Source organism: Caenorhabditis elegans, chromosome II, assembly GCF_000002985.6.
Source record: "Caenorhabditis elegans chromosome II".
NCBI lineage: Eukaryota > Metazoa > Nematoda > Chromadorea > Rhabditida > Rhabditidae > Caenorhabditis > Caenorhabditis elegans.
In genome coordinates, this window is record NC_003280.10 from 12,008,617 (window position 1) to 12,028,009 (window position 19,393).

General features: G+C 30.9%; 3 protein-coding genes and 1 non-coding gene across 7 annotated transcripts; 2 read left to right on the plus strand and 2 right to left on the minus strand.

Moving 5' to 3' along the window:
* Positions 1-455: 455 nt before the first annotated feature.
* glb-29 (Globin domain-containing protein) lies at positions 456-15,216 on the plus strand. 4 transcript variants are annotated; one of them, NM_001267402.3, is made up of 10 exons: positions 456-529; positions 3,746-3,884; positions 4,552-4,629; positions 5,168-5,292; positions 7,652-7,753; positions 13,461-13,566; positions 13,904-13,995; positions 14,092-14,278; positions 14,771-14,920; positions 14,971-15,213. In NM_001267402.3, the coding sequence occupies exons 1-10, from the start codon at positions 483-485 to the stop codon at positions 15,049-15,051; spliced, it is 1,107 nt and encodes a 368-aa protein (NP_001254331.1). In that variant the 5' UTR covers positions 456-482; the 3' UTR covers positions 15,052-15,213. The 4 variants fall into 4 exon arrangements, with proteins under 4 accessions (NP_001254331.1, NP_001254332.1, NP_001254333.1 ...); NM_001267403.4 differs by lacking the exons at positions 456-529; positions 3,746-3,884 and having other exon boundaries at positions 4,550-4,629; positions 14,971-15,216; NM_001267404.5 differs by lacking the exons at positions 456-529; positions 3,746-3,884; positions 4,552-4,629; positions 5,168-5,292 and having other exon boundaries at positions 7,646-7,753; positions 14,971-15,187.
* Y17G7B.24 lies at positions 15,019-15,156 on the minus strand. The gene has a single exon (NR_051774.1). It is a non-coding gene; the product is annotated as an Unclassified non-coding RNA Y17G7B.24 (non-coding RNA).
* A 28-nt stretch (positions 15,217-15,244) lies between the features above and the next one.
* Y17G7B.12 (RNA exonuclease 4) lies at positions 15,245-17,316 on the plus strand. Its single transcript, NM_064159.7, has 5 exons — positions 15,245-15,536; positions 15,633-15,921; positions 16,710-16,793; positions 16,842-16,910; positions 17,146-17,316. Exons 1-5 carry the CDS (start codon positions 15,250-15,252, stop codon positions 17,224-17,226), a joined length of 810 nt encoding a protein of 269 aa, NP_496560.1. The 5' UTR covers positions 15,245-15,249; the 3' UTR covers positions 17,227-17,316.
* On the minus strand, positions 17,271-19,131 carry Y17G7B.8 (F-box domain-containing protein). The gene is made up of 5 exons (NM_064160.2): positions 19,054-19,131; positions 18,233-18,813; positions 17,906-17,958; positions 17,516-17,746; positions 17,271-17,397 (listed from the first exon to the last, which is right to left on the minus strand). The coding sequence occupies exons 1-5, from the start codon at positions 19,128-19,130 to the stop codon at positions 17,305-17,307; spliced, it is 1,035 nt and encodes a 344-aa protein (NP_496561.1). The 5' UTR covers position 19,131; the 3' UTR covers positions 17,271-17,304.
* Positions 19,132-19,393: the final 262 nt, after the last annotated feature.

Below are 19,393 nucleotides of genomic sequence, written 5' to 3' on the forward strand. Positions count from 1 at the left end.
TTTTTTCTAGTTTACATTAGTTTCAAAATTGACTCAAAAAATAAAACTTTTCAGACTTTTTTTAAAGGTTTTTCTAATATTTAAGATATTTTTAATCGTATTCTCACGGAGGTCTGGCTTCCCTCATAAATTTAAATGGAAGAGTTTGCCGAACTAGGCCATTTTGGCTCGGGTAGATTTACGGCGCGTTGCGTGTCCCGTCGCGGCTCGATTTTAGTTGTAAAATTAAATGTATTTGTCCGTGTTGAGTACACGGCTTTCCCACGCGTTTTCCGGCGGGAGATTCAGATTCTCAATGGAGCGCGAAAATTCAATGAGGAAGGCCAGAACCCCGTGAAATTGAAAAAAAATAGTTTTTTGAAAAAATAATTTAAAAAAAAAAAATTTTCATTTCATCCAAATTCTAACCTGCTTCTTCAAATTTCATCCTAAATTTCTGCAAAACTTTGTACAGTTTTTCAGAACTTCAAATACAAAAAACCATGAGTGTCGCACACAACAAAAAAGGACTTTTTCGCAGATCTCAAAGGTTGGTTTTTACTGGTGGCCTAGCTTTCGCAAGTTAGGCCATCGGGTGTCTCTGCCCACATCGAACTACAAATTAAAAATTCCATTGTCTTCGTGTCTGATGGGAACTAGCAAAAAAAAACAAAAAAAACTTCATCAGAAAATCATCGAAATTTCTGAATTTTATATAAATTTCTTCTTCTTCTCCCATTTCTTGTTTTCAACAAGATTTTCCGAAAGTTTTCGGGAACATTGATATTTCATCTGACCTAGAAAAAGTGATGGCCTAAAAAAGTTCGACCGCGATTCAAAATTCTAGGCCATCCACTGAGAAAGTTAGGCCATGGCTATTTTTTTGCAGCGAAAGTGAACTGAAAAATGTGCAAAACTTTGTTATTAATGTTCGCTCTTGCTCATTTTGAATGCATTAATGGTTTTACTATGTCCCCTTGTGCAAAACGTTTTTTTTTCGAAAAATTGTTTTTCGAACGGCTCCGGGGCCTAACTTTTTAAATTTAGAAAAGTTAGGCCACCGTTTTTCACAAATGGCCAAAGTTTTTCAAAAGTTGTAAGACCTAGGCAATCAATAACGCGAATATGGCCTACGTTTTATGAAACTTCGAAGACTAGGCCACTATTCTTCTTCAAGTGGCCTAACTTTTTTGAACCCAAGGCCACCAGCTGTTTTCTATGTGGTGGCCTAACTTTTTTGAAAGCTAGGCCACCACCTGTTTTCTATGTGGTCTGACTTTTTTTTCACATGACCTAACTTTTTTGAGACCTAGGTCATTTCTCCTCTTCTAGTGGCCTAACTCTTCCCAGGCCACTTGAGAGAGACCTAGGCCACTACTTATATTCTAGTGGCCTAACTTTCCAAAAACCTAGGTCATCACTCCAATCGCATGTCACTTGTCAATTTGCGTCACATTTGTTCCGAAAAATATGTACAATTTTGTGCTGTTTCAAAAAAAATTGGCTTTTTGACGGAAGAGCCATGAGACATAGAGCACCAGCTAATTGCACTTTTGAAGAAAATTGGAAAGACGGGCGGCGACTCGAGCAGAAATGAGACATCTTGTCGGAGTCGGAGCCGGAGCAGAAGGGGGTCATAACCAAGAAGTTCCTATAAATAATTTCATGAAGGTTTTATTAGCATCTGTGTATGTATGTCATATTTCAAACGAAAAACTCCAAAAAACTAGGCCACATGGGTTGACGCAGTGGCCTAATTTTTTGAAAATCTAGGTCAGGCTAACAATTAAAAAGTTTGATCCTTGTTTTTTCTCTAAAACTCTTTGGCAAAAAAAGAGCAAATGTAGGTGTCAATTTCCGGCTCAATATTCCGATTTTCTCAGAACTTTTCCCTCTCTCACATTCTGACTATAAAATCTTTTCCTTTCTTTTTTTTTCATTGGAAAAGTACATTTCCTCATTTATTTTTCTTTTTGCAAGAGTTAAGTCGCATTTTTTACACTAATGGCCTAGCTTGCAAAAGTTAGGCCATCACATCGTATTTCATGGCCTAACTTGCAAAAGTTGGGCCATCACATCGTAGTGTATGGCCTAGCTTGCAAAAGTTAGGCCATGTATCGTTTTATGTGAAATTCTGCACATTTCCTGTCAAATTGTGCATTTTTTGTTGGAGCATCACAAACTACAAATTAGTCTCATTTCTCGCGGTAACAAGGAATTTCTTTTTGTGAGCCTTTTTCCGATGAAGTCATATTTCTCTTACTTGCAAAAATGAGTTTTTTAAAAAATATTTTTCAGCTTTTCAAGTTCTCAAATTCGAGCAAAAATAAATGTTTCAAAAAATAAAAAGTTACCCCTGAAAATGACACATTTTTCTGTGGGTGACATAAATTTTTGAAAAGGGCATTTTGGAAACTAATGAGTCATAATTTTTAAACATAATATTAAAAAAGTTGTGGCCTAGCTATTAATAGTTAGGCCATTTGTTGTGAAAGTTAGGCCATTGTTTTGCAACTTGTGGCCTTGGTTTTCATATTGAAAATGAAATATTTAGACTACTTTCTTTGATTTTTGAATTCCAGCAACGTTCGGCCACTTGAAAAAAAGTTAGACCATTTGGAAAAGTTCAGCCATCTGTAAAAATTAGGCCACTTGAAAAAATTAGGTAATTTGGAAAAGTTAGGCCATTTGGAAAAATCGTTCATTTGGAATAGTTAGGCTACCTGTAAAAGTTAGGCAAACTATTAAAGTTAGGCTTCCTGTGAATGTTAGGCCACCTGTAAAAGTTAGGCCATTTGGAAAAGTTAGGCCACCTGTAACAGTTAGGCTACCTGTAAACGTTAGGCCATCTGTAAAAGTTAGACCATCTGTAAAAGTTAGGCCATCTGTAAAAGTTAGGTCATCTGCAAAAGTTAGACTTTCTGTAAAAGTTAGGCCGTCTGTAAAAGTTAGGATCTCTGTAAAAGTTAGGCCACCTATAAAAGTTAGGCTTCCTGTGAATGTTAGGCAATCTGCAAAAGTTATGCCACCGGAAAAAGTTAGGCCACATTCCGAAGTTCAATTTCCGAGTTTTCGACGAAAAAGTTTTTCAACAAAAAAAAATCTTGTTGCACTAGTGGTCTCTCTCTCAATGTAGTCAATTACCCAGAAGGATGCTCTCGTCCAGAAAAAAAAAACATAGTTAGTTGTCACTTCTTCTCTCTTCTCGCCAGCTGCCGGAGCAGTTGTTGGGGGACCCCCAAATACAGAAGTTCTCATGTTTCAAGACATCAAAAATGTGTGTTTTAAATGGGGAGGTAGGAGGAGGTGCTGGTGGTTCAAAGGGTTCGAAACTGAAACTTAAATTTCTGAAAAAAAAACTAAATTTAAAAAAAACGATTGCATTCTGTTATTATTGTTAAAACATTGGTTTTAAAATTTTGTAAAAAATGTGTAAAAATCTAATTTTAATTTTTTGTTGAAATTTATTAAAAAAGAAAATTAGAAAACATTTTAGTTGTTCTTGTTTTTGAAAATTTTTCTAAAGTTTAGTTGGCAAACTTCAAAAACTAACGTCTATTGACAACACTTTTTGCACACTTTTTAAATATATTTTTCATTTTTAGTATATCGACTAAAAATATAATTGCATAAATATATGATGTTAAAAATTTCAGAATTCCTAACATACCTAACATATACCTGTTTAGAAATTCTGCAAAAATATTTCTAAATTTTTTTCCACACTTCCAAAACCATAAAACCCAATTTTCCTCTCCAATTCCAGCACCCGGAGCCCACCGGAACATTCTCCACCGTGTTCTCCACTAATTCGTCGTCAACGCCCTGCAACACTTTACGTGAAACATTCTCCACGAGCCAGCCACGTGGCACAGTTCCCAATCAAGAAAATCTCAATTCCCACGGTTTGTTACTTGTTTTTTTTCTTGGAAAAACTGACAATTTTTTAGAGTTCATAAAATGCTGTTCTGCTTGAAATTTTTGGTATATTTTATTTTTGAAAAAAAAACTGTTGTAGAATATTTACACAATTTTTGTTTTTTTTAATTTCAATTTTTCCAGCAATTTTCAACATTATTGAAAATTTTTAATTTTTAATTTTTTCTAATTTTTTTTTTGGAAAAATACCAACTCCCGATTTTACAGAATTTTTGGTAGTTTCTATAATTTCCGAACAAATTTATTTGGCAAAGAAATTTTTTAAACTATTTTTTTTCCTTTTTTTCTGAAAATTTCCAGTGAAAAAAATAAGTTCAATTTTTTTTTTGAAAAATCCGAAAATAAATTCAAAACATCACTTTAAATCAAACAAAAAGGCATACAAATCCGTCATCAATCCCACTTTTTCCTTTGAAAAGATTGACAGACGTATATATATTTTAATATAATCTGTCAATTTTTCTATTTTTTTTTGAAATCAAATTTTCAATTTTCCTCAACTTCCGTCTCCAAATTTTTCACTTGATATACGTTAATAAATTTTAATGACCCGTGGAAATTTTTTTAAACAGTATCTAGTTAAATTTCAAATTTGCAGACAAGAAACTTCTGGATAATGTTGAGTTTTTTCAGGTTAACGTGCACAAAATGTCCTTGACAAATGCAGAATGTTTAACAGTACATCAACAAATTCCACCACAACAGCAGCAGGTAGAATATGTTACATTTTGAGAAAAAAAGTTTTTTTTTCCACAAAATTGCATAAAACTTCCAAAATAAAACATGATGCTTTAAATTTTGATGATTGAAAAAAAAATTGTCAAAAATATATTTCAAAAAGTAAAATTAAATTTTTTATTAATTTTTGAGCATTGAAAATAATTCAAAAATTACTCTTTTTGCAAATTTTTAGTCCTGATTTTTTTTTCAATTTTCAATTTTTTAATAAAGTTTTATTTTGGAAAATTGAGATTAAAAATTTTTATTGAATAATTTAGTTTCAAGACACACCAATGAAATAGTGTTCACAAAATTGTATCTTACAAATAAATTAGCTATTCAAAATTTATTTTATCAAAAATAAACAAATGATATAAAACTCAATAAGGAATTAAATTATTTTTAAAATTGGAAAAATGCTCCAAAACTTTGAAAAAAATTCTGCCATAAATTTTCAGTTCCAGTTTTTCGAGGAATACCGTAATCATTTCTCTCTAAAAAAATATATATGTAATTTCCAAAATTTCAGCAACTTTACCCAAATTCAATGGTTCCTCCATCCGACCGTTTCACCAGAAGTGCATCCTCATCACCAAGACGGGGCGGAGCTAATGGGGGTGGAGCCGTAGTTGTGGGTCCCGATGGACAATTGAGGTGAGCGGTTTTAAAATAATTTTTAATAATTTTTTTAAATAAATTTAAAAAAATTTATTTTAAATAAATTTTCTAGGCCAAAAAATTAAATTTTTCTCAACATTTTTTTCACCAAAAAAGGATTTTATGTTGAAAATTCCAAGAGAAAACGGTATGAAACTTGTAATATTTTATCTGCCTCAAATATGTAAGTTAGGAATTTTTTTTAAATTATCAAAATGTTGCACAACATTTTTAAAATACAAAATGTTTTGGATTGTGATGAATTTTTTGATGTATCAATTTTCACAAAACATTTAAAGTACCTAAAAAGTATAAGATCTGTTATATTAAAAGTAGAAGGATAATCTGAAAATCAGCTTTTTCATCATTTGACTACTAGGACAACTAAACTCCCGAGTATCTGATAATTTTGATTTTTTGAACTAAAAAAAAACATAACTTTTAGAATTTTGAAAAATACTTTTATGGTAGAAAAAACTCATAAAATCTTTTTTTTTTAACTTTATAATGTAATTATAATTTTTTCAATGTGAAATACCATTTTTTTCCCCTAAAAAACGACCTAAAAAATTTTTAAATGCTTTCATGCTCGAAAAAAAATCCGTAAATCGTTTTTTCTTAACCAATATTTTTTTTCTAAAAACACCCTAAAAATCTAAAACTCTGCAAATGCCAAAATAAAACAATTTTAATTTTAGAACCAACGAAAAAAATCTTGAAAATTTTTGAATACGATTTTATGGACCAATATTTTTTAAAGAGTTCATTTTCTTACGTAGGCGTCCTGTGATGATCTCCTAGACACCAATTCAAAAGAAAAAAACTTCAAAAATCACGAAAAGTGTCTTCCGACAGACAACGTGATTGTTTTTATAAATTAAACATGGCAAAGTCACAATTTTGCAAAGGACAATTTTTCGGGGAAAAAAACTATTGCTCAAAATTATGACCGCTTTTTGACTGTAAATAAGTGTTTTCTTAAAACAATTTGAAAAGTTATGAGTCGTTAAAATTGTTCTAAACTGAATTTAATAGCAAATATTTTTCAAAAATCGTTAAAATTTCATAAACAATAAGACTAAATCCCTAGCAATTCCAAAGATTCAGACTCAATTCAAATTGACATTCATTGAATCAAATTTAATTCTCTTTCACTAATAGCATAGATTAAGCTTCAGTGAGCTAGATCACCTATTTGATGTGTACAATTTTGAAAATATTTAATCCATTTCTGGTATTGAACTTTACTTTTTATGTTATTTGAAATTTTAATTTCATATACTACATTAATTTATACTCAAATATCTTAAAAATAAAGCAACAAAAAAAGCTTTGAAACATAAAAAAATTTTAATTTAAAATAAAGTTGGCAAAAAATTGAACTCCTTTAATTTTATAATTACAAACGCCCAAAAAATTTTCCAATTTACCTAGACTTCAACTGAAAATATCGATTCTTCCTGAAACTTCACAGTTTTTCGTAAATTCAAACAGCATTCCTATACTACTTCCATTGTTTTTAGATATTTTCCTATTAGTACTAGGTCAATTACAGGAAATATAGGAAATTGAAAAAAAAACGGATTTCCAGAACCGGATATCCTTCTGGGATGGTTTTCTGGTCATCTAGACATTGTTATTATTATCATTATTTTAGCTTTTGATCAACTGTTGGTATATATAAATTCTTACCTAGATTATATTGCATATTAGATTATTTGAAGTTTTATAAACTTCTGAAATTTAATTCTAGAAAACTTTAAAAATTTGACAGAAAATTTAGTATTAAAAATATTTATTTCGGTATAAAATTCAGATTTCGATACTTTTTAAGACTTCCACTTTCCAAAAAACAATTTTCAATATTTTTTTTTTGAAAAAAATCAGAATTTTCAATTATAAAACTATGAAATTTATAAAATTGTTTATGAAACTCTTGGTACGTAGTTCAAATTTTAAAATTGAATTTTTGCCTGAAAATTCAAATTTTATTTTCTTCAAAATTTTAATCAATTTTAAGCCTAATTTTAAAAATTAAGCTTAACATTTTTGGCGCAAAATTCAAGTATTAAATTTTTTCAAAAATATTTGGGTCTGCGCAATATTTAAAATTTTATAAAAATTCAAAACATTTTTTAAAAATTGTTTTAAAATTGATTTCCCTATTTTTTGCACATTTTTTTTCACTTTTACAGTATTCAAAAAAAAATCAAAAATGCACGAAATTCCGTGACAAAAACTAATTTTTCCCACCACCTTCCCAAGGGGGAATCCCGGAACAACTTTCAAATGAACTATTCGTTGAATCTTTAATTTTCTTTTCTTATTCTTTGTAGATATTTTTTGTTAATTTCAGACGCCGCGAGTCAGTGCTCCAAATGCTCAATAGAATCTGGAAAAGTGATGAGTGTACCCGAAGACCGTCGGTTCAAAAGTCAAACGCATTGGATGTGCCAACGTGAGTCTGAAAATTTTCTTAAAGAGTTGTTGGATGATTTTACAAACTTCACGTGGTGTCAGGCCGTCCCATTACGGTTTGATCTACAAAAAATGCGGGAATTGTTTGCCCAAAAAAAAGTTACGTCAGCACGTTCTTAACCATACGAAATTTAAAAAAAAACTCTAGACTACCCCATTTTTTGTAGATCTACGTAGATCAAGCCGAAATGAGACACTCTGACACCACCACGTGAAACTTTTGCTCAAACTAACAGTGGTCGAAATCAGGGGTATGCGGCAAACACAAAATTGCCGTTTTTGAAGTTTCTGGCAAATTTGACAAACCGGCAGTTTGCCGATTAGCGCGTGTTGTCGCCCTCCTATACGTACGTATTTTTCATGTTGCATTCAGAAAAATGCCTCCTCAAAAATATAATTTGTTTTCATAACAACTTGGAAAAGTGTGTTGCTTTTAGGGAAAAAGTTCAAAAATTTTCAGATGAAAACAACGTTTTTAGGAACTATGTGAAATATTAGTCTACGGCATTGAAAAATATAACATGTTTCTGAAAAAATTTTTTATGGAAATTATAAGTTATCTAAACTGAAAGTTTAAAAAACTAGTTACCTAATGGGGTTATTCAAGTAGTGTCGGAAAATTAAAAAGTGTAGAAAAATTACGTCACAACCTTATTCAAGTATATAAAAACATGTATTTAAATACATTTGTGCCGTCACAAATGTATTTTAATACATTTTGCTACATTACTTGAATAACCCCATAAAGTTATAAAATAACTTATCTAAACAATAAATTGAAAAAAAAAATTATGTGGCTTAGAAAAACGCTGGCCTAGTTTTTTTTTAAAGCTTTTTTTAAAAATAGTCTTCGCGGGCCACGAATAATTAAATATACCGAATGTATAATTTCTAGACGTCTGCAATATTTTCGTTTCCGAAAAAAATAAATCAAAAATGAAAATGTCAAAACTATACCGGAAGTGCGTAAATAAATGTAGTATCCGGTATTATATGACTCTTTTTTATCCTTTCGTGATTCAGTTTTGATGAACTTTCTTTGAAAATTTCCAAATTTTCAACATTATTTGCCATTTATATTTAGGTGGCCGAGAAAAAGACTCGGTCATCGAAATTTTTTCCGTCTATTTTATGCAGAAGCTTGGCATAATTTTTCTTTCAATTTTCCATAACATCTGGTGAAAGGATCATTAAATCACATGTGTTACGTTAAACTAATTTGAGAAATAAAAAAAAATCGGTGGCCGAATTTTCTCTATTTTTATTTATTTTTATATCCCCCAAAATAAACTTAGAAAATATTATTCTCTGTAATTCCTCTGTAATTCCAAACTGCCGTATAACAGAAAAATCGGTATCCCATCCCATGACCATTAAATTGGTGGAGCTTAACAATCTGCGTGGGCGTGTTTAGTAGCCCTAAGTTTTATCTGCTATTATTTTCTAAATCTGAAATCATATTTTTTAATTTTCAAGAATCTTCAATTTTTCCCACATAAATTCCACCAGACTTGTCTTCCGAAAAATATTAAATTTTAAAGAAGATGATGAAATATATCTATAGATACCATAAAAATAGGGTAAAAAACATATTTTGAAGTAGGAACGGGTGGAGCTTCTTCTTCTTCCTCATTGCTCCGCTTGATTGAGCTCAATTTGATCATCTTTTTTGGAGGAGTTGGATAGTTTTTATTTGGCTTTTTTATTTTCTTAAAAGTACTTTAAAAGAAAACTACATTCGATCGGAATAAAATGAACATTTTGGAATTTTTTAAAAATTATCTTTAATTTTTAATTTTTTCGATCTTTTTTAACCTTATAATATATTCAGATAAATCATAATATTCTCAAAAACGACGATTTTTTTTGAAGTTTCGGGTCAATGTATCCAAAAATTAAAATTTTTATCTTCGCCAAAAATGTTTTGGAATTTTTTTAAAATTCAAACTTATTAATAGTTATTTTAGTAATTCTTTTAGTAATTTTAGTAATAGTATTAGTATTTGATAAAGCAATTATAGATAGACTCTCTTGATATTATAATTTTCAGAAACTAAAAAAAATCATTTCTTGAAAATTTTACAAGCTATTGTGAGTTCAAATTTTAAAAATTTGTAAGGATGGTGGTTTTCGCCAAAATTTTCAGAAAATATAAATTTTGAATTCCGGGCCAAAGCTTTTGAGACAATTACATTTCCATAAAGTTTAAATTCGAAATTCCTGCCAAAGTTATTTTTATAAAAAGAAGCAATTTGAAATGTATTAGTCACTCTAAAAATTCGAAAAAAATTTCTAAAATTTATATTGGTCTGAAAAAAAACCCGCCTGACATGAAGAAGACGTCACAGAAATAAAATTTCCTATTGAACAGAAATGACAAATTGACATACGTCTTTTGTCTTCAGTTTATTTTTTTTTTTGAAAAAGCGAGTTACAACTTTTTCCCAACAAATCTCTAATCTCCCTATCATTATTTTTTTCGTCGTACCCAACTTTTTTCTCTTTTTTTCTCTGTTTGATTGTCAGAAGCAGAAGAAGAAGAAAGAAGAAGCTTTATGATTCATTTAATTTCATATTTTATAGTTGGCTTTTGGTTTCTAAAAAACTTATTTGTGTGAGAAAATATTTCAAAAAATTAAATTTACTTTTCATTATTTAAAAAAATTACTTTTTTTTAAAATTTCGCTTCATAAATTTAAACTTAAAAAAAAACTTTTAAAGATCGAACATTTATTTTTAACTATTTTAATTTCGCGCCAAAATTTTAAATATGTTTTTTTTTTTAATAAAAAAATTTAAAAAATGTATATTTTATTTAATATAATTCCAGATAGATAAATAATTTTAAACTCTCAATAAAAAAATCAAAATTTCTATTTCCTAGTATACAAGAAGCCATAAATTTCAATTCAAAATTCAAAAATTTTTAAGGTTATAGACATATAACATCAAAGTGTGAATGGATTAGAAACCTCTGGAAAAAATAATTTTTAGATGTTTGAATTTTGAACGACACCTTTATAAGAGAGTATTTAAGAAATGGAGATGTTCTAATCGAATCATTTTTTTTTTCAATGAAATTTTTTTAAAAATTTTTTCAAGAAATTCAATTTTTAGATTTTTGCTAAAATTTTTATATTTCTTCCCAAAAAAATCCAAAAAAATGCATTTCGAATTTAAAAAATTAAAAATTTTTTGTTGAAAATATATTTTTTCAAAAACAACGATTTTAAAATTTGGATATTTTTCAAAACCTTTTTTTTTAGTTTTCGAAAACTCAAAAATTAAAATATCTATTTTGTAATAAAAATATTCCTAGAAAATACTGAAAATTTCAGTTTTCAATTCGTTTTTTTTTTTGAAAATCGGAGAAATGTTTGAAAATAAAAATAAAAAAATTTAATAAAAAAATTAATTTCCCATTAAGTTTAAAAATAATTCTAAATGATTTCTTTAAAGATACTCCTCAAAAAATTGATATTTTAATCGGATCAAAAATGCTTCAAATTTATTTTGAGCCTATCCATTTTTTGCTAAAAAAATATTCATTAATTCGATGACTCTTCCCTTCAAGCTACATTATATGCGTGACTAGCTACAAATTTTCTAAACACAAAAAAAGTTTTTTTTCGCTCGTCTTGAGTTCATTTTTCAATATTCTTGAGCCATGAGGACTGAAGTTCGTACTCATTGTGCGTGCATGTAACAGAATTAAATTATGCTCCAATGAGCATCTTGGCAAGAAAAATGAGCTTCTCGTCATTTTTCCTCTCTTTTTTCATGAAAATGGAATGTTTCAGTCTCTTGTAGCTTTAGAAAATTTGGTATGGTAGGCAGGCGTTCTTGCCTACCACCTACCGCCTCCAGAATTTTGCAAAGTTCAAAAATAGTATTGAACTTTTGAAAAAAAAAATTGTCTGGAATTTGGACTTTTTTTTTGAAAACTTGTGAAAATTATTCCGAAATAAAAAAAAGTACTGAAAATTTGAAATTATCATTCAGTTATTGAAACAATTCTAAAACTTTTTTTTTAACTTTTAAAGATTTTTTGTTCCGAAAAATTTGAAATTGTTTCAAAATTGTTTAAAATTTAAAAAAATGGGAAATGGGAAAAAATGGGAAAAATGGGAAAAAATGGGAAAAAATGGAATATGGGAAAATTTCAGAAAATCTGATTTTTTAAATCAATTTTTGTTTTCAGTATTTTTTTTTCAAACCTAAAAATCTCTGAAATTTCAAAAAATCTCAAAAATGATATTTTTTCAAATAAAATATGTTAAGTAGTCTGGAAAAAAATTCAGAAAAAAATTCTAAAAAAATAATTTTAAAAAATTGTTTTTTAGTTTTTAAACATTTTTTTGAATTTCTCAAAATTTCAGACAATTTCGAAAAAGGTTTTCTTGAAAAAAAAAGGAAACTTGGAGTCAGGGGTGGGCGGCAAACGATTTTTTCCGGCAAATCGGCAAATTGGCGGAATTGAAAATTTCCGGCAGATCGGTAAACCGGAAATTTTACCAATTTGCCGAATTTGTCTGCAATTGCCGCCCACCCCTGCTTGGAGTTTAGATTTAAAAATTTTTAGTTTTGAAAAAAAATTCCAAAAAACATTTTAAAAATTCTGCTTTATTTTTTTAATACCACGCTCACAAAAGATGCGTAGAATTAAAAATTATTAATACAAATTTTCAATGTTTTTTCGTTATTTACATATTTTACGGGAACTGATAATACCTATTGACGTGGGTAACTTCTAAGTTTCTATGTCATTCCAATTTAATCCCTATTGTCCTATATGAGCAACTTGACCTATATATCCCAGAAGCTTTTTATGATTATTTTACCTATAAACTTCCGTAAAGCCGTTTTTTTATTTATTTCTAAACCTGTTATACTTTATTTTCCCTGTTGCAGAATAGAAAAAAAATGTTGACACTTCTCGGAAAAATTGCACACTTTCGGTAAGGAAAACTATGATAACTTTGCGGGTTTTGTAGATATTATAAAACTTTCAACTGGCAAAATGTTTAAACTTTAATTTTCTATATTTTGTTAGTTTACAACTTTTTTGTAGCTTTAGTGATTGCGGAGTTATATTTGCTGATGTTTCAAAAATATAAATTGAGCATTAATTTTTGAAACTGCATTTTGCATTTTCTCAAAAACTATAGCTACAGTCAAAAAGTTTTCAACTAATAAAATATTTGAAATATAATTTTCTACATTTTCCCAGTTGACCACTTTTTTCTATCATTTACCATTTGGAAGTTATAAGCATTTAAAAATGGGCAAAATTTTTCAAAAATCACTACACACATGACCTGGGATATAAATATATTAAAATTCTTTACTCAACAAAAACAAGAGAAAAAGACAATTTTAAACGATCATTGTCAAGTACCCACTTCTTAGCCATTTTCAATTTTCAATTCCCAACACCCCCCGCGTCATTTTTTTTTCGTCTATGTGCTCCCTAGGCTTCTAAGACTAAATGTTCAATAATAATTCCTTCCGGCACATGAAATTTCGACCATTGTAAGTTTAAATATCTCGGGAAAAAAAAATGGAAGAATACAATTTAAATTATTTAGATTTCTCCGAATTTTTCCCAAAAAAAAGTTTTTTCGAATTAAAAAAAAACAATTTTTCAGAATTTTTTAATTTCAAAAAGAAAATTCCTAAAATTTCAGAGAACCCCTGTCCCGGCAATTGTCCCTGTCCGACACCAATGTGACACCGCAAATAAGCAGATGTGCCAAGTTGAACCTTTCTGTGAAACAGAAAAAATTGTTGAGGGTTAGTTTTACTTTTTTGGCCGAAAAAATAAGACGAGTGGCCTAAGAAGTTAGAAAACAAATTGATTGCCTAGAAAACCACGGATGGCATAGAAAACAAATTTATGGCCTAGAAAAAATATTTATGGCATAAAAAAGCTTTGACGACCTAAAAAACATTGATGGCCTAGAAAAAAATATTGATGGCCTAGAAAAAATATTGATGACCTAAAAAAACTACGAAGGCCCAGAAAAAATATTCATGGCTTAGAAAAAACATTGATGGCCTAGAAACAACATTCATGGTTTAGAAATAACATAGATGGCCTAGAAAAACCACGCAATTTTTAAATTTTCAGCAAAGTTTCAATGCGATGAATTCGGGCGGCACATTCCTCAAACTCATGGAGAAAATTTTCAGACGCCTCGAGACAAAGTGCCCAGATATGAGGTGAGCCACGTGGTTTATAAAAACATTTGTTTTTAATTTAAAATTTTCACAATGGAGCGCACTTGTATAGCAGAGATCAAAAATCGTAATTTCCAGATCGATATTTCTCACTACCGCATTCGTGAACTCACTGAGCCGCGAACGCCAGACTCCGCCCCTTGTAAAGACGGAATATGACCACTGTAAATGTATGGTTGGAATATTCGAGAGACTTATTGAAAATTTGGAAAATATTAACGAGCAGTTGACGATGATACGGCATTATGGAGAGAAACATGCTCAGGTGAGCAAAAATGATACTTATGGCCTAGAAAAACCACTGGTGGCCTAGAAAAATCACCGATGGCCTAGAAAAAACATTGATAGCCTAGAAAAAACACTGATGACCTAGAAAAATCATTGATGGCCTATACAAAATATTCTTGCCCTAGAAAAAACTATAAATGGCCTAGAAAAAATATTGATGACCTAGAAAATCATTGTTGGCCTAGAAAAATCATTGATGGCCTAGAAAAAACACTGATGGCCTAGAAAAATCATTGATGATCTAGAAAGCCACTGATGGCCTAGAAAAATTGATGGCCTTGAGAAATCATTGATGGCCTAGAAAAAACACTGATGGCCTAGAAAAACATTGATGGCCTAGAAAGATCATTGGAGGTTTAGAAAAATAATTGATGGCCTAGAAAAACCATTGGTGGCTTAGAAGACACATTGATGACCTAGAAAAATCACTGGTGGCCTAGAAAAACCTTATTGATGGCCTAATTTTCAGATGGCTGAAAGTGGGTTCACTGGAGCGATGATTGAGCAATTTGGAGAGATTTCGGTTTTCGTGATCGGCTCGCAAGATGTCGTAAAATTTAATCACGAGACTGTAAAAGCCTGGAGGCTCCTGTTGGCCTGTGTAACTGACGAGATGAAGGTTGGTGGCCTAGCATTTTCAATTCCAATTAATTTTTCGACAATTTTCAGGTCGGATTCGACAGAATGTCACGTATAAATGGCCGCCGAAACAGCTGCAATCCGCCAAGTACAGTACCCAGTGGGAATTGAGTTGCGCGTCGGATGTGGTGTATTTGGTGTGTGTACACCGTCACGTTACATTGCACTGAAATAAATTTATTATTTTATTTTATTTTTCCTCTTTTTTTACCGAATTTCGTGATTTTTCGGGTGTTTTCATGTAAAAACATTGAATAAATATATTGGAATTAATTATTTTGCCGATAAAATCGATAAAATTTAGCTTAAATGGCATCAAAACACGCTGCAAAAACAGTGGACCCGAAGGATTTGTCGCCGGCGTGGAAAGTGCTGCAAATGAAGCTCAATGAAGAGAAAGCGGAGAAAGAAAAAGCTGCAAAAGCTGAAAAAGAAGCGAATCCTGAAGGAAGTGACGACGGATTCACAAAAGTTCAGACGAAAAAGCAAAAACAGAAGATGAATCGGAAGCGGAGAGCTCAGGAGGCTCTTGCCGCCGCTTCGGAGGTCAAACGAGTTCATCATGATATTCCGGTGGTTATTGAAGATTCAGAAAGGTTCGGAATGTGTGGAAAAAGGCTAAAAATCGGCGATTTTTAGTCGAAAATCCTTGAAAAACCACGAAAAATGTATTAAAAATCGTTTTTTTTCAGAGGAGAGCTGACAAAAGTAATCGCAATCGATTGTGAATACGTCGGAGCCGGAATGGGTGGAACAACGGATATTTTGGCGAGAATTTCGATTGTCAATGAGCTCGGCAAGATCGTGTACGACAAATTCGTGAAGCCAACCGAAAAAGTCACGGATTTCCGTACTGCGGTGTCTGGAATTCGCCCGGAAAATATGATAAAAGCGATTCCATTTGATAGAGCACAAACTGAAGTTTCAAAGTTGATTGATGGAAGAATTGTGATTGGACATGCTGTTCATAATGATTTTAGGGTGAATTTTGAGGAGAAATTCGAAAAAAATTTGAAAATCAGATTTTAATATTGTCAAAATTTTTTTTTAAATAATTTTCTCCGTTTTTACCCAAATTTTCGATTAAAAAACTATAATTTTTTCCGTCAAAACGCCGATAAATTCACATTTTTAAAAATAATTTTTTCCGGAAAAATGGCTGAAAATTTGAAAAATGGTGTTTTAACGCAAAAAAGTCGGAATTTATTTGAGCGGGAATTCAAAAAACCATAAATTCGTTTAAAAAAATGTTCTAAAATTTTACTTTTTTTGGAAAACTGAGAGAAAATTAAAAAATCCCAAATACTGAAATTATTTTTTGAAAACTTCAGTTTTAATCTTAATTTTTTAAAAATAATTAAAAAAAAAAAATATTTAAAAATTCCAAAGTTTTTTTTATTGAAAAAAAATTTCCTTTTTTTTTTGAAATCGCCTGAACGAAATTTTTAAAAAAATCAAAAAATCCCAATTTTCGAAAAAAAAGTAAAATTTCAGTATTAATCGTAAATGTTTTTATGATTTTTAAAAAAATAACAAATAATTCGAAAATTATAAAAAAATTAAAATTTTGAGCGAAAATTCGAAGAATTTAAAAAAAAGAGCGATTTTATTTTTTTTTTAAGTTAAAAATTTTTTTTTTGAAAATATGAAATCAAATGTCGAAAAACGAAATAAAAAAATTATTTTTTTAAATATTTTTTTTTCAAAAAATAATTATTTTTCATTTAAAAAATTTGTAATTAAATTCAGAAACACAAAAAAACTTCCAGGTTCTGAAACTGAATCACATTCGAAAACTGACCCGAGACACTGCGAAATGCACAATTCTCAAGAATATGGCTAATCATCACGGTGTAAGTGAATTTTATTCCTTAAAAATGCATAAGTTTCGAAATTTTCAGACCCCGTCACTGAAAAAACTGGCAAAAGAAGTACTGGGAATTGAGATTCAGCGAGGAGAACACGATTCGGTAGGGGTTCTCAGGGAAATTGACAAAAATTGAAATTTTGTTTTAAAAATTCAAAAAATCTGAATAAATTATTTTTTGAAAATTTTTAAAAAATTTCAAAAAATTATTTTTTCGAAACTTTTGAAAAATTTTAAATTCCAATTTTTGATACAAAAAACCGAAAAAAAACCAGATTTTTCAGCTGAAAATTAAAATTTTCTCTCGAAAAAATCACAAAAATTCGTTTTTTTTTCAGATCACCGACGCTCGAGTGGCTCTTCGTCTCTACGAGGCCGTCAAAAAGCAATGGGAGGCCGAAATTAAGAGATATCGCTAATTTTTTCAATTTATTCTGTTTTTTGTTGTTACTCGTTGTTGTCTGTTTCGTAGAAAGTTTTATTCAGAAAAAAAAAAATCAAAAATGCAATTTCCCAATAGTTTCGCGGAAAAACCAGTTTTCCATAGTTTTCGGAGCACAATTCGGGCACATCCATTCCAGATCGCAGGTCTGGAAAATAATTGAAAATTTTTGGAACCCTAAAAAATTTCTAATTTCGAAAATTAAGTTTTTTTTTGCTAAAAAATTTTTAAAATTTAAAAAATTCGATTTTTTATCGAAAAATAACCCCATCCCGTTCATTAAAATCCTTGGGATCCCCCACAAAAATCGATATTCCACATTTTGTGAATTTCACGAAAATCCACAATTTCAAATTGATCGGACTTTTACGAATCGAGTGATTCTCGAATTTTTCAAACATTTCCTGGCGGAAAATCTGGCGGAATAATCTTTCAGCGACTGGCACGTGGAATCCAGGGAACCAGTGACTTCGCTTCATCGGACGCGATAGAATTCTCTGGAAAATGTGAAGTTTTGGCGGGAAAAACTAGGATGAAAACGCGATCTATTGAGAATTTCGACTTTAAACGGCTTTTTTCTTGAAAAATTTTGAAAAAAATCCGGTGAAAGCGCGCTCTAATGAGAGATTTCGTTAGAGCGCGTTTACAAAACTTACAGCCATATACATCACCGGCTCAATTTCATCATAGGCAGTGAAGTGCTCGAAGTCTGAATATGTTGAAATCATTCAATTATAAGTGCAATTGCGCCCCACCGCACAGCTTCAATTATCACATGGTGTCAGGCTGTCCCATCACCTTTTGATCTACAAAAATGCGGGAATTTTTTGCTCAAAAATGTGACGTCAGCACACTCTTAACCATGCGAAATCAGAGATGATGTCTCTCAACTCCCGCATTTTTCGTAGATCTACGTAGATCAAACCGAAATGGGACACTCTGACACCACGTGCGATTATCGATTTTTTCAAAAAATCACACACCTCCTAACAGTGTCGTCCATTTCGACACTTCGAATATCTTAATCCGCAAATGATTCATACCTTCTCCCCATTCACGTGATAAATCCTTTCGCCAACTTCGAAAAACAAAATCGATATTCAAATTTTCGAAAAATTTCGCCAAAAATCGATTTTCTTCCATCGATTTTCCCGAAAAAATCAACTTTTTCGGCGCGTTTTCCGTGAATTTTGCATGAATCATCGCCAACACCGGGTTCTCCGCTTGCAAGCCATCTGCTTGAATTTGACACGTGGCAATGTCGATCTTTCGGTGAAATATCGATTTTTCCAGCAAATTCGAGATTTCGGCGTCTAGTGTTGTATTTTCGATGGTTTTAATCAAATTTCCCAATTCTAAATCGGAATTTTTGAATATTTCGACAGAAAATTCGGCATTTCCACCGCTTTTCTGGTGTAAATCGATTCGTAAAATTGCCGATGGACTTTCTACGATTATTATCGAAAATGTGGTGTTAGAAATTTGAATTTTCAAGAATGGAATCCGCAATTTCAGCGAATCTACGAGATTCATGTCGGCGCGTGAGCACAGGCGTACGTTGAACCTGAAATATTTTATTATAGATTCGGTTGAGGTGTGCGGTGGAGCGCGATTCAAATTTCCGCGTTTTTAAATATTCGCGCAATGCAAATGCGCTCTATTGAAGTTGTTCGCTTTAATATCGATTTTTCGCTGAAGAATCGCATTTTGACAGTGGAATATCGAAAGAATCTCGAAAAATCAATAATTTATTGTTTGTTTATTGTTGAAAAATCCTGAAAAATTGATACATTTCGCTTCTTACCATTGCTGACAATCCCCATGTTCCAGAACTTCCCGTTTGACGTCACTCGGCAGATTTGACCAACATTTTGGTGCCATTCTGCAAATTGTCGTAAAGTCGGGGGTGTTTGCACAGAATTGGGAATACAGTAATCACGAATATCATTTTTAGGGCAGCTTCTCACGCTGAGCTCGAACTTTTCATTGAAATTTGTGTAGGACTACAAGAAAAGCCGTAAACTCCTCTCGGACAATTGCGCAGTTATCGATTTTTTCTACCGAGGGGTTAAAAACTGGAAAAAAAAATGAAAATCACTTTGAAAATTGTGAAAATTTTTTTTTTGGAAAAAATGATGTCAATA

Excerpts from the sequence above, each read along its gene's own strand:
- Y17G7B.12 (NM_064159.7), top strand. The coding sequence starts at position 15,250 with ATGGCATCAAAACACGCTGCAAAAACAGTGGACCCGAAGGATTTGTCG. Across the intron at positions 15,537-15,632 it reads GTTATTGAAGATTCAGAAAG|AGGAGAGCTGACAAAAGTAA; the intron begins GTTCGGAATGTG and ends GTTTTTTTTCAG. Across the intron at positions 16,911-17,145 it reads AGCGAGGAGAACACGATTCG|ATCACCGACGCTCGAGTGGC; the intron begins GTAGGGGTTCTC and ends TTTTTTTTTCAG.
- Y17G7B.8 (NM_064160.2), bottom strand. The coding sequence starts at position 19,130 with ATGGCACCAAAATGTTGGTCAAATCTGCCGAGTGACGTCAAACGGGAA. Across the intron at positions 17,959-18,232 it reads ATGGACGACACTGTTAGGAG|ACTTCGAGCACTTCACTGCC; the intron begins GTGTGTGATTTT and ends CAACATATTCAG. Across the intron at positions 17,747-17,905 it reads AGCCGGTGATGTATATGGCT|AGAATTCTATCGCGTCCGAT; the intron begins GTAAGTTTTGTA and ends CACATTTTCCAG.
- glb-29 (NM_001267402.3), top strand. The coding sequence starts at position 483 with ATGAGTGTCGCACACAACAAAAAAGGACTTTTTCGCAGATCTCAAAG. Across the intron at positions 3,885-4,551 it reads AGAAAATCTCAATTCCCACG|GTTAACGTGCACAAAATGTC; the intron begins GTTTGTTACTTG and ends GAGTTTTTTCAG. Across the intron at positions 14,921-14,970 it reads GTGTAACTGACGAGATGAAG|GTCGGATTCGACAGAATGTC; the intron begins GTTGGTGGCCTA and ends GACAATTTTCAG.